At 45.5% G+C, this 18243-nt stretch overlaps 1 protein-coding gene across 2 annotated transcripts; it reads right to left on the reverse strand.

Annotated features, from left to right (window-relative positions):
- Window positions 1-877: 877 nt before the first annotated feature.
- LOC125544717 (protein SPA1-RELATED 4) lies at window positions 878-6811 on the reverse strand. 2 transcript variants are annotated; one of them, XR_015619220.1, is made up of 7 exons: window positions 5914-6811; window positions 5677-5834; window positions 3329-4274; window positions 3065-3234; window positions 2650-2961; window positions 2099-2158; window positions 878-1406 (listed from the first exon to the last, which is right to left on the reverse strand). XR_015619220.1 is itself a non-coding variant. In XM_048708459.2 (7 exons), the coding sequence occupies exons 1-7, from the start codon at window positions 6400-6402 to the stop codon at window positions 1218-1220; spliced, it is 2301 nt and encodes a 766-aa protein (XP_048564416.2). In that variant the 5' UTR covers window positions 6403-6754; the 3' UTR covers window positions 878-1217. The 2 variants fall into 2 exon arrangements, 1 of the variants encoding a protein (XP_048564416.2); XM_048708459.2 differs by having other exon boundaries at window positions 3088-3234; window positions 5914-6754.
- Between the last annotated feature and the right edge of the window lie 11432 nt (window positions 6812-18243).

The raw sequence follows: 18243 nt of genomic DNA on the forward strand, positions 1-18243 counted from the left end.
TGACCAGATTTCAAGAATGCGTTGAACTAGCATACTGCTGCCATGGACATCTCTTAACCAACCTCGTATGCTAAGCTGAAGTATGAAGTTTGCATGGACTAGATGGAGAAGTGTGCTTAGTACATGATGGTTACTATTGCATATGATTTACGACGTTGCCGGAGTATTTTATTATTTTCTTTGAAGGCTCAAGGTATTTGTACGAGTATGCTTAGAACTTGGCTACTATATTATCTGATGATAGCGATGCGGCCGAAATATTTTACTATTTTCCTTGTAGGCCCAGGAGTATTTGTACGTAACATGTTAATTTGAGTCGCTAGTGCAAGTTGTAAACGACATGTCCTCGTCGGTTTTGGCTTCAGAGTTTGTCTTATACGCCAAGTCCAACGTGCCGTATATATGTAAGGCTATGGCCAATTAAAAAACAAAAACAATCGATCTATTAATACAAACTATTTTTTTACGTATGTCTATTTTCTGTCGCTACTTCCTGCCAAGCCCTAGCGTTTGGCGATCTTTGCCGTTTTGCGCTGGAAAGCGGCCGGTTCTCCTCCACGAAAGCGAGGAAATCTTTGTTGTTTTGCTCGTAAAGCAATCGTTCGTCGTCACGAAAGCACGACAAATATCTTAGTATTGTGCGGCGATTTCGCGTGCCAACACTCTTTGTGCAACCCATTTTGCTTTCTCTTTTCTCTACTGAATTTCTTCTAAGTATGCGTGAATGGGCTGGCCCGCAACTGTAGATACTTCAGGAGAGACCGAAGGACGACTCACTCTATAGCCTTTGCGTCCATGTCGTTGCCGGCCTTTCTTGAGTGCAGGGGATGGGGGAGGGATTGCATTCATCAAGCAACCAAGTAGAATTAAAAGGGACTGCAACAACCAAAGGCCAGCATTAGCCGAAGACTCGGATTGATTGCCTATACAAGTATACCTCAAACCAATGATGTACAAAACCCTTGGGCCACCCCAACATCTCAAATACCTTCACCATTTATGCTACGTTTGCTATGACGCTAACCTGTAATCCTACGCTAACTCTTGATACAGCTAACACTACCACCCTACTAGTTCCCAACTCTGGGGTACCCTATTCCCACCTCTGCCTTGAAGGGATAAAATAGCAAGACATGCACATTCCCCTGATAACAAGTCACTGAAGTCGGTCCATTTCTACTCGAAACCAGGCAGCACACTCGCCCTTCCGTACAGGGTCAGTCCATTTCTAAGACCTTAATGTTCCCACTGGAGTTAGCAGAAAGAAGTGTCGAAGACTGCCCCCTCCAACACACGCACGAAATGAACTGTGATTGATCGTCGATCTCCTGGCCTGATATTGGGTCTGTGACATTGAACTTATACGCCAAGACTGGCATTGGAAATGCTTTGTGGTAGACAAAAACCTGATGTAAAGTGTCAAGGATGGAAAGTTAGTCATTTTAATTGCTACACATCCAAGAGAAAGAAAAACTACAGACATGCATGAGATTATCAAAAATCAAAATAATTAATATTGTGCGCACATAAGCATTGGCATGTTAATCTCCTCTGTGTTAGCGTAGGGAGTGTTCCTTCTGCCACCAATTTGGCAATATTTGATTTTTATATTTTAGATTGCTAAATCTTGCCGCATAATGGCAAACATGCTTGTCCTGCGCACAATATGCAGCTCAGAAATATGCAACCATCTTATCTCCCTTCAGCCAAATGGTGGAACTTGTTTGCATTAGCGTTTCACTTACTACGTATTATTTTTGTCTGTCTCCACATGAAGTCATTACTCACTCCAGTGAATGCATAAAGGCTGGTAGAGATGTAGAATGAAAAACTACAGACACTATTCGTACAACAGGGAATGAATCCAGGCCAGGTTGAGGAGGGAGGGGGGGGGGGGGGGGGGGTGACAAACACTATTCGTACAACAGGGAATGAATCCAGGCCAGGTTGGAGTGCACATTACACGCCCTATCCTTGATCTAAAGTTGGTGCTCTCTATAGACAGGGTTGATCCAGGCCAGGTTGAAGACATGCTCTCTATAGAACTGTATCTTCAGAATTCAGCAAAAAAAAGTTGGTGCAGACATAGAATGCATACCTCATTTGTTTCTGACCCAGTAGCAATGTATCCATCAGAAATGGAAAGGCCAACAAAATTCTGCTCAACAGGAATATGTAAAATTAGTCATCGAGCAAAAGACTGTTTCCTTTAAGCCAGAAGCAATTCAAAAGTATACGAAAACAAAAATGAGGTGCATTTAATCTCAAATGTCAAAAATATATTTGCATAAGAAAAATAATGTTTGAAGCAAAGACCTAATTGTGGCATGCTGAAACTTATAATACTACTCCCTCCGATCCAAATTAATTCACGCTGTTTTAGTACAACTTTAGTACAAAGTTGTACTAAAGCAGCGTCAATAATTTAAAGAAGACTTATCTGATGACAGAGCTATACTGATGAAATACGGCTGTAACTGAATATGACGGGAAAAAAAGGTAACCATGCCATGATTAAAGGCCACAAAAATCAAATTAAGAGTTGATAATGGCTGTGATTGATTATAATCATTTCCAGAATAATACACTGAGAAGAGAACAAGTATGTGCAAGTACAGCTAGAACAAAAGTCGATGCAGGATATCTAACCTTTGTATTTGTATGCCCTGTAAAAGTTTGAACTGGATTGTCAATTACTCTTGCTTGATTCGTAGACAAGTCCCAAAGCTTCAATGAGTTGTCAGTGGAACCAGATACTATGGTTGATGCATCTACATACTTGACATAGCTTACAGTCTTTGTGTGGCCAACTAGTGTACAATAAGGAGCCCGTATGTTGCGAAGATCATAGCAGTAAATTTTATGATCTGCAGAGCCGATTGCAATGGAGCGAGCTGAATCAGGTTGAAATTGCACTGAGCAGACATTTGCCCTTGTTCTGATAGTGCCAACACTCCCAGCCTGCAGAGTTCATAGAAAAATGTTACTGTAATGTAGGAAAAAAGTTATTGCCATCGCATACAAGCTCGATAACCACATTATCATAATTCAAAAGCTGACATACAGCAGGTGCAAGAATAGAATTGCCTGATTCATGCTCCACAGCTTCACAGTACCATCATCGCTCCCACTAACCAATTTGGTTGGGTCTGCAAGTGAGAAGTCTACTGACCACACACGTCTCTCATGCTCCCTCATTTCAACGAAAACTTGGCTCCTAGTAACGTCCCAAACCTGAAAAAGAATGAGATATTCCTCATAATGTGGTTGCTATAATGATCCTTTTCAACTGAAAAGTGAAAATTAATAATTCCTCAAAGGAGCTTACCTGTACGAGACCATCAAAGTCACTAGATGCTATATGGCTCTTCATGTAACTGTTCCAGCTAATACAACTTAATTTTGATTTATTAGACATCTCAACCACAGGATAGTGAATGTCACGGTGTTCATTTACGATCATATTATATTCAAAGACTTTTATCTTCTTATTTACACCAGCAGTTGCGAAAAACTCATTATCCCGGTCAAAGCCTACAGAGCATACTAAATTTGATGAGTTCAGCAGATCGCATTGCTTCAGTTCCGCCCGAACTTTCAACTGGCTGAATGACAAGTACCTGCACAATCCTTCAAGAAAAGAGTTCATCCAACCTCCTTGTCTTCTACCAGAATGCCCTTCTAAAGCAAAATCATCTATTGAACTCCCTTCAGTTCCAACAGCTGAACCAGTAGTTCTCTTGACAACCTGATCACAACTTCTCAGTGGATTGCCAACTTGCCTTGCCAACTTGGATCTTGCTAGAAAATATGCTGTTTCTAGTTTTTTGAAGTTCTTCATTAACCTTGAGCTTTTTGACAACACACTTTCCTGAATTACCACAGATGATGGCACTGTTCTAGAACATTCTTCCAGACTACGACTGTGTTCCTCCATATCAACAGCGTGCAGTTCAGGTCTGAAACGCTTTCTGGATCCACAGTCACTCTGATCTTCAACAGTTCCAGAGGACACCTCTTTATCCAACTCAATTGAGAAATTTCCACACTGACCGAGGGCTGACTGCCGGTGGAGTACCTCATTGATGTCAGAAGAGAGAAAGGCGACGGTGTCCTGCAAATTGTCTGCTATATCCTGCTTTCTTTTCTGCAACTGGAGAAGAAAATCCAGCAGCAGTTCTTGTTCTTCTATCTCTTCACGTAACCGAAGAGCTGCCTCGCGCTCTTCCAAACTATTCCTTGATTGATTAAGGAACTCACTTTGTAGCACCTCACTGTTGAACAAAAAGAAGAAATAAAATCAGGTCATCAACACAGTCAAACAAATGGAGGTACTAACTCATAGAAGGAAAGAAATGAGGATAATATCCTTTTTTTTAAGTTGACTTATTGGTATAGAAAACATTACTAACCATACTTTCTTAAACAATGTCATCGTAACTTCAAAGCAAGATCAGCGAGGACCTGACTCGGCTTGGCTCTTGGCTCTAGCTACAGATGTGGCTCCAAGTTTACTTTCTTCACTTTCCCCGTTAGGCTTTTTTCTTTCTTTCTTTCTTCATGTTCTTTTGGTTTTTGCCGTGGCCACTATGTGCATTCTAGACTAAAGTACATAAATTAAAATAAGGGCCAGGAAAAACAAATATACCGTGGCAAAATTTTGTGCCAAAGCACTCACATTTGTATTCTATACAAGACAAGAGATGAATAACTAATATAGTACTGTAACTGTGTTTGCATAAATTTGAATATTTTGTTGTAGTACACGTAACTTTGCGCAATGCACATGCACAAATATTTTCACAAATTTCAAAAATGTGCAAGTGCCTTTGTCATAAGTAAGCATGTATGTATGAACCATTTACATACTTTCCAAAGTACTATATGTCCAGAAAATAAATGGTGGTACATGGTGTGTGTCAAAAACGTAAAAGGAGATGCTAAGTATTGCAATAGCGTGCAAGCAATGATAATTTTTTTAATGCTAATCCACTCACTTCAGCAATGGTGCATTGAAATTTTTTTAGACAAAAACCTCCATAGCACAGTTATTCATCAAGACCTTCATAAGAGGCACTGTTGATTGTATTCAATTTCATGGACAAATGTTATAGATAGCACATATTCAATAAACACTGTACATGTACCGATATTAATTAGAGTGATATCCAGCATATAGATCTCTAAAAAATGTTTGGTTTGGGTGGCGAGTAGGGGGTTCGATCTATTCCGGCACATAGGTTAGGTCACCTGCCAGACTAGTGTTTTTAAACTGCAAACATAAGTATAGCCATGAAGGAACTGAATTTCAAAAGAACGTCATAAAAGGCATGTCCATGCAAGTGCACTGATTCTAAAGATGGAACTTCAATAAGGTTTGTTCTACTGAGACTAACTCCAGCGTTAGTGGATCATGAATCTTACTGTGTTCTGCTTGAGTGGGACAACTATATGACAGGTGTTTTTATGCTTTAGTCATTAGCATCAACCCCCGGTAGTTCACGTATGAATAAACCCATCTATTTTATCATGTAGGAAAAAAAAGTGATGTCTCAACATGTAGGACAACGAGTAACTACTAGTAGTAAACTACTTCGTGCTGCCCAATGTGAAACAATCAACCCTGTTTTCGCCGGTACTTTACACACAATATATATGTAAATGACAGACACGAACCTCATCTTGGGTCGGGTGTCCGGTACAGGGTGCATCATCAACTGGCAGAAGGATGCTTCCTTGGGCCACTTGAGCAGCAACTGTGGCGGCAACACGCGATACCTCAGATTGGCCATTGCCCGCATCTTTTCCTCCAACGTTTCGAAGCTGCAAAACAACTGCGACCACAGCCGAAAAGCATTGGCACGGAAATCACACCGAAAAGTAGTAAGAGAATATTCATGTCAAGCACCGCACCTCGAACAGGAGCACCCCTAATCTATACACGTCGGAAGCGAAGGTAGCGCCGCCGCCGCTGTCGTCAGCCTCCTCGGGGCTAGTGTACCAATTGAGCTCCATCGCCAGCACGCTCTTGAGCGGGAACCCCTTCTCGCCGCGCTCCTCGCCGTGACCCCGGCGCGGAGGCTCGGCGTCGTGGTCGGCGTCCTCGGAGGCGTCGGAGCCGGAGGCGTCCGAGCCCGAGGCCGACTCTATGAAGGCGACGCGGGAGAAGGGCGGGGACACGACGAAGCAGGAAGGGCGGCCGCTGCCGACGGCCACGCCCTGCGCGTGCGCGTCGGCCACCGCCTCGGCCACCTGGCGGAAGACGTGCAGGCACTCGGGCGCCTCCACGACCCGGCCCGGCCGGTCCAGCCACTCCCGCAGGCTCACCTCTCCTCCCTCCTCCTCCCCCCTCCGCGCCCCTCCGCCGCCGGCGGCGGCAGCACCGCCACGGGACACCTCCATGCCCGACCGCCCGCCCGCAGCGCTCTACCCCATGGCCCGGATCACGTCCGGTTCGCTGCCGCCTCCGACTGCACCCGCTGCACCCCGGACCCCATCCGCGCAACAAATGGCCCCAGAGCGGCGAGGAGATAAGGATCTGAGGCAAGCCGCGGCAGCGAGCCGACCAGAGACGAGCGTGTGACTGTGCTTGCGGGCGCGGGCGAGAGGCGAGCAGCGAGCCACACAAACACGCTTTAAATGGAGCGAGCGAGGGTCCTCCTCTCCTCTCCTCTCCTCTCCTCCTTTGCTGCTTTATTTCGCCCTCGCTCCGGTAGCCGACTCCCAGCCGCACAAAACCCATTTTGCCCCTCGAACTGCACACCCGCCCGCTGCTGCTAGTTCATCTTCGAGGCAGCCAAGCGACCAGCGGCTCTCCACCTCGAACTGCCACCACAGTAGTAGAGTACAGTGCCCCTGCGCTAGACACCAAACCTAACCAAAAAGAGACAGACGGAGCGGAGGCCGCCTCACGCCACCAGAAAGATAGGGATATACGTGCCTCCCTCCCGTTCCATGGGCGTGGTACCCTTTCCTTCCTTCCGCTCAACTGATTCGGTTCCCAGAATGATCTGATCTGCATCCATCCATCCACCACGGCGTAGCGGCCACAACCGAAACGGTAGTAGTGGTAGTAGAGAACTGCGGCCACCGCTGGCCCACGTCGTCCGCCGCCGATGACATCCGGGCCCCGCGCGAGATTAGCACGAAAGTAGTAGGAGCGTGAACCTTGCGCCGGCAGTTAAAGTAGTGGCGGTGCTGGATAGACAATTCCACGGTACGTGGCGCGGGATCGTCGCATGGGCAGATTATTAGCCGGCTGGCGACTAATCAATGAAGGCAGCTAACTACTAGTACTCCATTGGGTGACCGGTCGCTGTCGGTGGGCCCACGTCATACATTCCGCCAGTCAGCGACCGCCTGCGCTTTACGGGGCCTACGTGGCGCGACGGCGGCCGCGCGTCCAGCGGGGGACTCGAGGCGGCTCATGCAGGGGCCACGCATCCTTTCGCAGGCTCGTCGGGCTCGTGCCGCGTCGCTGCCTCGCTCGCTCGCCTTGCCATGCCGGGTACGGGCCGCACTGACTCTGGGATTTCATTTGCTTTGTATACGTAGTACGTAGTTTAATCGCGATCTGGCGCAGAGGACCAGCCGTAAGTGGTAACCATGCAGTTGCAGGGTTGGATTAGCGTAACCAGGTTCCCATTTTTATCATATCCACTTCCTTGAGTACACGAGTGGACGGCACAATTATTGGACTGTATGTAGTATTGTATTATCCGAGGCAGGTGGGGGCCGTGTCCATGGCCGGCTGGTCTCGCAAGTCAAACCAACTCAAGGACCAGCCGCTCGCGCATACGTGGAGGCCACCGCCAGCCACACCCAAGCTTACGGCTGCTCCTCTCCGTGTTCGTTTCTCCTTCGACCGAGTCAGTTGAAGGTTCGACCTCACTGGGTTTGGTCATTTGGCGGTTGGTTCTACTCCCTTCGTTTCAAAATAGATAACTCAATTTTACATTAATTTTATATTAAGTTAGTATAAAGTTAGATCATCTATTTTGAAACGAAGAGCGTACTTTACAGCATTTCTAGCAAATCACACAAACCGATCCGTCCGCGATAATAACGGTCAGTTTGCGAGATTCATTCCATATCCCGGTCCGAACACACCCATGAAATCCGGCGTCCTGGAATATATTATTTTAGATCCCGCATCCATGAGCCCAATTTCTCTGTATGTGCGGGATTTCGCCCTCCTTTTATAGTAGTATCATTTATCTTTGGCGGGAGGAAAATTTCAGCTCCAACCGCTTCCCTCGCAACCGACGCTATGGCCTCCCGAACTCGATTCCGGCCAAATCTCGCTGCGGCCGCCGCAGACGAGCTTGCCACTGGCCACCGACGCCGCAACAACGCGTCGCTAGCTAGCTAGCTAGCGCAAGCGAGGCACGAGTAGAAGCTCGGCCGTGTCTGACGTGGTGCGTGACAATAGCAGTGGCGGGAGGAGTCTCCGGCGATAGCATCGCGGCAAGAGCTCGACCGACACGAGCACGTCGTGTGAACTGAAAGACCCAATTGTGATTTAGATTTCATTTTTAGGGAGGGTATGTAATTTTGTCGGAAACATAACTTCTTTACATGATATGTCACAGGAGCGAGTCGTACTGTAAATACGTCAAAAAACATTTTGAAGTATCTTGTAAATCAAATTTTGCGAGACGAGGTATACGGAATCTGCTAGAGATGCACTTAGGCCAACTCGAACCGATCCTCCATCTGATGTCAGGGCATCTCCAATGCCGACTCTTAAACCTCCCGCATTTGTTCAGACCATAGAAGACATCCAACGTGGTCTTGTATCGGTCCACGACGCGGTCCGCACGTACTTTCTTTCGCGAATCGGAGACAAATGTGGGAGCTTTGCGGTAGTCCGGACCACTCTCACGCGTTTCTGATCACCCTGGCCCACCAAAACCCCCTCCTCTCTCCCGCACACTTCTCCCGTGAAATGATCAGCACCACTCCGAAGCGTCAGTGCCCGTATTCATGCCCAGCCAGAGTAGACATGAGCGCTCACTGGCACCAGCTACCGCTCGTCCGGGTGCACACAACTATTGCGCATTCAAACGACACGACTGCCGCTCGTCCGTCCGTCTGTCGCCCACAATGATGGCACACGGTTGTCGAGCCATCTCCTTCGACGCCACCCATCCGTCCCTCTGTCATCGCCATTACTATATAAACCGCTGCCCGGCCATAACCACAGTCATCCGCCTCTGATCCCTCTCTACACCACACCTACCATGGATTCATTCCTGCCAAACCTCTATGGGATGGGCTGATGCCGGACAAGAAGAAGGAGATGGCCGCCATTGCTGCCGGCTGGCCGGCAGGCAACCGGAGGACGACAACATCCCAATGGAGGACGTGGCCGACGACGAGCCGACACCACCCTTCTCCTCCTCCGCGCAACCCTCGCCGGTGCACTACACCATGACCATATGCGAGGCCCGTGCCCATTATATGGAGATGGCGTGGGAGGAGCAGTTTTTGGAGGCCCAAGCCGACGCCGCCTACAACTACCACCTCCTCCAGGAGAACCTGCAGACAAAGAAGCAACTCGTCGCTTGTAGGATTGAAAGTATGTCTAGAGGGGGGTGATTAGACTACTTGACCAAATAAAAATCTAACATTTTCCCAATTTTAGTTGTGGGCAGATTTTAGCAACTAGCACAAGTCAAGCAACCAACCTACACAAGCAATTCTAAGAGTGTAGCAGTGGAAAGTAAAACATTGCATATGAAGGTGAAGGGAAGGGTTTGGAGAAGGCAAACGCAATGGATAAACGATGATTTTTGGCATGGTTCCGATAGGTGGTGCTATCGTACATCCACGTTGATGGAGACTTCAACCCACAAAGGGTAACGGCTGCGCGAGTCCATGGAGGGCTCCACCCACTAAGGGTCCACGAAGAAGTAACCTTGTCTATCCCACCATGGCCATCGCCCATGAAGGACTTGCCTCACTAGGATAGATCTTCATGAAGTAGACGATCTCCTTGCCCTTATGAACTTCTTGGTTCAACTCCACAACTTGACGGAGGCTCCCAAGCGACACCTAACCATTCTAGGAGACACCACTCTCCAAAAGGTAATAGATGGTCTGTTGATGATGAACTCCTTGCTCTTTGTGCTTCAAATGATAGTCTCCCCAACACTCAACTCTCTCTCACAGATTTGGATATGGTGGAAAGATGATTTGAGTGGAAAGCAACTTCGGGAAGGCTGGAAATCAAGATTCTTGTGGTAGGATTGGAATATCTTGATCTCAACACATGAGTAGGTGGTTCTCTCTCAGAAAATGTATGGTGGAAGTAGGCACGTTTTGATGGCTCTCTCACATATGGAGAAGTGGGTGGAGGGGTATATATAGCCTCCACACAAAATCCAATAGTTACACACATTTGACCCATCTCGATGAGACCGAATAGTTAAACTCGATGGGACCAATTAGTTCAAAAATGTGAACATTAGGAATCTCGGTGGGATTGACTAGAACAACTCAGTGGGACCGATGTGCTAGGGCTTAGGGCAAACCTCATCTCGGTGGCACCGATTGCATCAACTCGGTGAGATCGAAGTGAAGCAATAGGGCAACAGAGAATTGGTCAAGCCATCTCGGTGAGACCGATTGCAATTTCGGTAGACCGGAAATAAATGCAATTGATAACAGGGAGTTGGCAAGGCCATCTCGGTGAGACCGAGATCCGTATCTGTGTGATCGAACTGTTAGGCTTTCTGGCTGTGGCTATGTCATATGAACTCGGTGGTGTCGGATAGAATGAATCGGTGGGGCCAAGTTGGAGTTTAGGGTTTTGACATATTTGGATGGAGAAAGTGGTTGAGGGCTTTGGAACAATACCACTAAGCATTTGAGCAAGCAAGCCATTAAGCAACACCTCATCCCCTTTTAATAGTATTGGCTTTCCTATGGACTCAATGTGATCTTGGATCACTAAAAAAACAAAGATGAAGAGTCATGAGTTTTTGCCAATATGTGTCCTTAGCATTTTGAGGGGTCCACATTACTAGTCCATGCCATGCCATTCATTGAACTTCCTGAAATATTCATCTTGAGTGGATATTAGTCCAGTGAGCTATATGTTGTTGTGAATTACCAAAACCACCCAGGGATTAGTTGCACTTTCAATATCCCCATTTTTGGTAATTGATGATAACATATAGATCAAAAGCTTCCAAAAATGATAAAATGAATGAAATACATCGTAGCTTTGAGAAGTATGTGATAAGCAAGAGCTCCCCCTAAATTTGTGCATTATTTAAAATTTGCGTTTGAATGCAAATGCACAATCGATTAGGATCATGGGTCACTCTTCCATGCCACATACATCTTGGTGGAGCGCACAAAATGATAAGAGTAAAATAACATGCACGCATCACCAAAGATACAAGTGATTGATCATACACAAACAATCATAGAGATAAGCATGTAAGCACACATTAAGCATAGTATGATCAAACACATGATCACACGAGGTATCTCACGAGCATAACACAAATGTAGCATCAAGTAGCATCAACCAAACGAAGTAGCAAGGCAAATGAGAAGCAACAACGAAGCAAAAGACTCTCTCTCTCTCTCTCTCTCTCTCTCTCTCTCTCTCTTTCTTTCTCTCGAAGCTTATGATTTATACACTTTCTCCCCTTTGGCAACAAGTTACTAAAAAGTTTGAAAATGTATAGTGCTATGCGACACTCTAGGCACGATCTTCGGGAGCTCTTGAAGGGGTCTTCTGGCTAGTTGCTCCGGTGTGTGTAGATGGCATTGAGAGAACTGCGTCTGCAAATGCTTCAGCTGAAATCTGTTGAGCAGGAGGGGTTGACACTGGTGGTGACACTGTGGCAGTGGCGGCAGGAGCAGAGTGAGCAGGCCTCATGTCTGCAACTGGCTCAACAGTAGACCTTTGTGCCCTTGGCACTGCCTGGATCTATCAGTGGTAGGTCTATCATCTTTGTCCTCAGCATCATCTCGCAACTTCTCAACAATGGTTTGAATCTCAATGACCTACACATCAAGATTATACATCTTGTCTTCAACAATCCGCTCTAGGATTTCCTGATTCTTGGTTAAGTTGGCCAAACTCTTCTCAATCATCAGAGTTGCTTCTAGCAGATATGTGAGTTGATCTTGCTTAGTATTGAGATTTACTATGGATGCATCTGGAGCACTTGTTGCCTTTGCTGCTTTGGCAGCCTTTGCCTTCTCAGCCTTCTCCTGGGCCTCAACTGATGTTGGATGTGAAGCATCCATCACCACTTCATTGTCCTCAAATTCTGGCCTAAGAGGTAGATGCTCACTATCAAGAAGATATGTGCCAGTTCCAACCTTGGAATTGATCAACATTTGAATATGTGGTACATATCCGCATGACCTCTTTTGGTCTATAGATGTCCTCTTGACTGTCTCAACTATCAGACTCATAACCTTGAACTTCTGTGGTATGTAAAATAGATGCAGCAGGTTGATGGAATGGCCACGGATCATTCTCTCATCTCCGGACTTGGCCAACAAGGTATGCCCCAAGATGTAGTTGGTGGTGGCCAAACCGGCAAGCAAGTAATCTATAAAACCAAACTTGTGAGTCTCAAGTGCTTTGTTAGGAAATGGGCTTGTACATGTGAGCCATAATGTTATGATCCATCCTGGGTTTGTCATAGACATCTATGTCATTCTCTCCTTCTTGTGGGGCATTGATAAGAGCGGTCCACTTTGAGATCGATGACTGGTATCTGGTGAAGGAAATATGCCCTAGAGGCAATAATAAAGTTATTACTTTATATTTCCTTATATCATGATAAATGTTTATTATTCATGCTAGAATTGTATTAACCGGAAACTTGATACATGTGTGGATACATAGAAAAAACACAGTGTCCCTAGTAAGCCTCTACTAGACTAGCTTGTTAATCAAAGATGATTAAGTTTCCTAACCATAGACATGTGTTGTCATTTGATGAACGGGATCACATCATTAGGAGAATGATGTGATGGACAAGACCCATCCGCTAGCTTAGCATAATGATCGTTAAGTTTTATTGCCATTGCTTTCTTCATGTCATATACATATTCTTGACTATGATTATGCAACTCCCGGATACCAGAGGAATACCTTGTGTGCTATCAAACGTCACAATGTAACTGGGTGATTATAAAGATGCTCTACAAGTATCTCCGAAGGTGTTTGTTGGGTTGGCATAGATCGAGATTAGGATTTGTCACTCCGAGTATCGGAGAGGTATCTCTGGGCCCTCTTGGTAATGCACATCATAATAAGCCTTGCAAGCAATGTGACTAATGAGTTAGTTACGGGATGATGTATTACAGAACGAGTAAAGAGACTTGCCGGTAACGATATTGAACTAGGTATGAAGATACCGACGATCGAATCTCGGGCAAGTAACATACCGATGACAAAGGGAATAACGTACTTTGTCATTACGGTACGATCGATAAAGATCTTCGTGGAATATGTGGGAACCAATATGAGCATCCTCTTATAGTGATGTGCATTACCGAGAGGGCCCAGAGATACCTCTCCGATACACGGAGTGACAAATCCTAATCTCGATCTATGCCAACTCAACAAACACCATCGGAGACACCTGTAGAGCATCTTTATAATCATCCAGTTACGTTGTAACGTTTGATAGCACACAAGGTGTTCCTCGGGTATTCGGGAGTTGCATAATCTCATAGTCTGAGGAACATGTATAAGTCATGAAGAAAGCAGTAGCAATGAAACTGTAACGATCATAATGCTAAGCTAACGAATGGGTCTTGTCCATCACATCATTCTCCTAATGATGTGATCCCGTTCATCAAATGACAACACATGTCTATGGTTAGGAAACATAACCATCTTTGATAAACGAACTAGTCAAGTAGAGGCATACTAGGACACTTTGTTTTGTCTATGTACTCACACATGTACTAAGTTTCTGGTTAATACAATTCTAGCATGAATAATAAACATTTATCATGAAATAAGGAAATAAATAATAACTTTATTATTGCCTCTAGGTCATATTTCCTTCAGTCTCCCACTTGCACTAGAGTCAATAATCTAGTTCACATTACCATGTGATTTAACACCAATAGTTCACATCACCATGTGATTAACACCCATCACTACTGGAAACAGGGAATTTGCCATCAGCCAGCTCTTTGCCATCTGCCAGCTGATGGCAAAGAACGTCTTTGCCATCTACTTATAAAAAACAGATGGCAAAGAACTGACAGATGGCAAAGAACATGATTGCCATCAGCCAATTCTTTGCCATCTGCTAGTGGATGGCAAATAATCTTTGCCATCTGCCAGCAGATGGCAAAGAGGTTGGCAAATCCTATGGCCGTCAAAAGTGTAACGGCGTCCCAGCCCCACCTCTTTGCCATCTGCCAGCAGACGGCAAAGATTCTTTGCCATCTGCTGGCAGATGGCAAAGAGATGGGGTTATTTTTTTCCAGGTAAAAAAAACTATGGGGTTATCCCCTCCCTCTCTCCCCACCCATCCAGGTAAAAAAACTTCGCATCTCATCCACACTGTCCCTGTCGATGGCGCTCTAGGCTCGCCCGCCGCCACCCTATTGCCGGCCCCGTCGCTCCCCCGCCCTGTCGCCGGCCGCGTCACTCCCCCACCCCGTCGCCGTCGCTCCCCCGCCCCGTCGCCGGCCCTCCCCTGCCCCGTCGCCGGCCCTCCCCCGCCACCCTGTCGCCGGCCCCGTCGCTCCCTGCTGCAGGTGACGCCGCCGCCGCCATGTCCAAGTCGGGAGCCCTGGATCTCGCGTCGGGCCTTGGCGGGAAGATCGACAAGGAACAAGTCAAATTGGCGAGAAGCTCGGGATGTTTTTCGGCAAACGCCGGCAACACGCGCAGTAACTGCAGTGCGCGGGGCGGTTACGGGGCTATCTCCTACCTCCCGTTTGTGGATCCTCCATTGTTGAGCTCAACCAAGCGGCGGCCATACATCCGGCGACCGGCCACAGGCGCGACTTGGAGCTCGGGCGACATGGAGTCTTTTGACGCAGCTGATTAATAGGTACGGATCTGCTCTGTCCTTGATGCCCATTAGTGGCCATTTAGTGCTAGGGTTTGTACAAAGATCTGATTTTTTTCCTGCTAGCTAATTGTGCAAGAAGTAGAACTCTACTAGAGGACGTTCGCCGGGATGGAGCCTCTTCATTAACCGGTGACGACGCCGCCGGTGTGCGAGTTGCCGGCCAGGACAGCATCAAATGCAGACGGGCAGGTCTGCACAGAGGGCATTGGTCGAGAAGCAGGAAGTGCAGACAAGGGCCAAGCTTCAGAGCAGTCGATTGAGCAGGTGGATCCGAAAACACCTGGGTGGACGCAAAGGTATGCTCTTAGTCAGTGGCTCAGTGCCTTGCCTATATGATTAAATCTAGAATATAGACATACATTCAGGAAAAAATAATACTAGAATCAGATTTGACTGTATGGTGATAGTTCACTGTATGTACATAGCCCCTGTCAGTAAATGATTTTTTCTACAAACTACTTAGAACCTGAATATGCTCTTCGTCAGTGCGTTGCAATTATGATTAAATCTAGATTGTAGAGATACATTCAGTGGAAAAAAAGATTAGACTCAGATTAGACTGTATGGCCATAGTTGACTGCATGTACATATCCTTGTCGCACTAGGCAGAGACCCATGGAAAAAAAGATGCATTCAGTTAATGATTTTGTCCATAAACTACTTAGAACCTGCCTACATATGCAATGACAAATCCATAGTCTTGAACTCGTTGTGATCTGTTGCGACACATACACCCATTTTAATTGTCAAACTATAAAAAGGGGATTTGATTCTGTGGATATGTTTTCATGGCATTGCAGAGTGCGTGTTGGGGCTGCCGCACTAGGCAGAGCCCCAGGCCCTGATAGGATTTCACCACTGGAGAGAGCAATTCGGTGTTTTGCAGAGGAGCCTGGCGAGATTGTCATTGTACCGAAGATAGGCACGAGTTTTGACACTCTTGGTGAGGCATATGATTTCTACAATCTATACTATTGGGAAAAAGGTTTTGGCATCAGATATGGAAAGAGCAGACTAAATGTGAACCGAACAAAATGCATGTGGGAGATCGTGTGCGGCTGCGCGGTACTGTTAATTTGAAGCTCTTCCTGTAGTTAGTTACTTGCCTGTCTGAAATTGGTGTTAGAAAAATCTGAATTTTATTGATTGAAATTTTTACAAGGAAAACCAATAGTTGAGAACACTCGATCGTGTCGCTGCCATGGTCACCGGCCTCTGCGTTCTGTCGCGCCTGCAACGTTGATGAAAGGTGAAGGAGATGGAAATTTCAGAGAGGAAAACGTAAAAAATATTTAGGCATGACTTTACCACTACAAAAATGTTCAGTCACTGCCCTCGTGCCAATTCTTGTGTGCTTTATCCATGAAACAGTCCATGCTTCCCCAAAATTCATGCATTTGAAGCTTCGAACTGAGGCTTAGTTCATTTAGGGAAATGAATTGTAGACGTATTTTTAAATTTATGTTTAGTACTAGAATTCTGTGAGTGTGAAGTGGCTGAACTAATGTTTCAAATTCATAATCTTCATTGCAAGTACATGAACTGATGTTTTTTTCCCACATATTGCTCAATTTATACTATGTCTTTAATTTACTAGATGAACTGCATACCTCAACGCAGCACTAATGCAAAGATTCTGCATCTTGGTCGGCTACTCGCGGCGGGGCTTGTGTCTAGTGCTTGCGACAGTGGCAGAGCAGTGCCCGCGAGCGCGGCGCAAGCAGTGGCCCCTGCTATGTGGGCTGATGCAAGCACGACGCAAGCACTTCAAGTCTGATAATGTCCACTCTACAAGGTACATAGGCACTCGTGCAAAGATCTAACATCTTCATCGACTAGTACTAAGGTATGTGTTTTCTTCTGCCCGTGTGATGTGGTGATTATTTGTTCTGCATATGTTTGTATATGTTAGTCAGTATTTGGGAGATATGAGATGGTTTGCCAGATAAGAAATAGAACAAGAACAAGCAGGAGCTTTAGTTGGGCCATGTCATTGTGAACTTGGAGCACAAAAATGTATAAGAAGTGGTCGTCGTAAAACCGGGTGCTTAAGATCTACTGAACTATAACATTTTTTTAGTCTTAAGTAAAGCAATTACTTTCTGGGTCATATTTAATTTGTCTATGTTAATAATTTCTTGCGTGAATAGATGGGCCAAGCCGAGCAGGCCATCAACCAACTACTCATGCTTTGCTTTATTTTATTTTATTTTATTATTTGTGTTCTTAATCTTGGTTTTCACCGGTGTGTGCTCTGTCCTCTCAGGTTAGATTTGAATTTGTTGTCATAGAAAAAATATTTCTATCGCCTTTAATAATATAGGTAATCCAGTTATGTATGCAAGATCCTCAGTGAGGATTATTTTTTTCTGAATCACTTATCCCTGAGCAGCATCTGCATCCTTCTGCCTTAGCCTGATCAATTTTTCCCACTATACAATTTTGTTTTTTGTTTGCCAACATATTCGAACGAAGGTGTCTCCATGTCAAGCATGCATCCATTGAAATTTGGTGTTAACCAATTTTTGGAGGATTGCATCAATGTTTCTCCATAGGATGTTTATCTTTTCGGTCTTTTTGCTAATGACAATGTTTGGTGTGCCAGTGCCCAGTTGTGTATATTCTTGGACCTTTTACATTTGATATCAACAATTCAAAAGTTAACATGTATCTAGCCATCTAGGTGAACTTCCATTTAATGTTATCAATTTTCTTGCAGCGAACTTGAATGTTTTTGTTACTTTTGCTTGTACTTGATATCTTCCAGAGGCTAATGTGTTGTGGAGTTTAGCTCTCAATATGGTGCCCATATTTTTACGGTTAAGGCAAGAGCTCTGCCAATTCATTGAAGTTGAGGGAAACTGTATCATTGTTGTCAGTGCACATTCAGAGATGTATGAGTGGTTCCCAGCTTTGCTGATGTCTTCCTTCGAGCTTAATAAAATTGTGTTGCGTACTTTTGGTTTGTGAGTTTTTTTTGGCATTATGGTGTTGCTGAGTTTAATTGGGGTGGCTATTTTTAGTAGCTTCTAATTTCAAAATCCATGTAGCCCAACCGTGCAGGAGCCACACAAAGCTGCATGGTGCTTTTGCTTTCTGAGTTAGTCGAACTAGTAAATGCAGTACTGGTGAAGATTGGTAGGTCCAACCTGTAGCTAACACTTAT

Source organism: Triticum urartu, chromosome 3A (genome assembly GCF_056163025.1).
Source record: "Triticum urartu cultivar PI428250 chromosome 3A, HENAU_Tu73, whole genome shotgun sequence".
Taxonomy (NCBI): domain Eukaryota; kingdom Viridiplantae; phylum Streptophyta; class Magnoliopsida; order Poales; family Poaceae; genus Triticum; species Triticum urartu.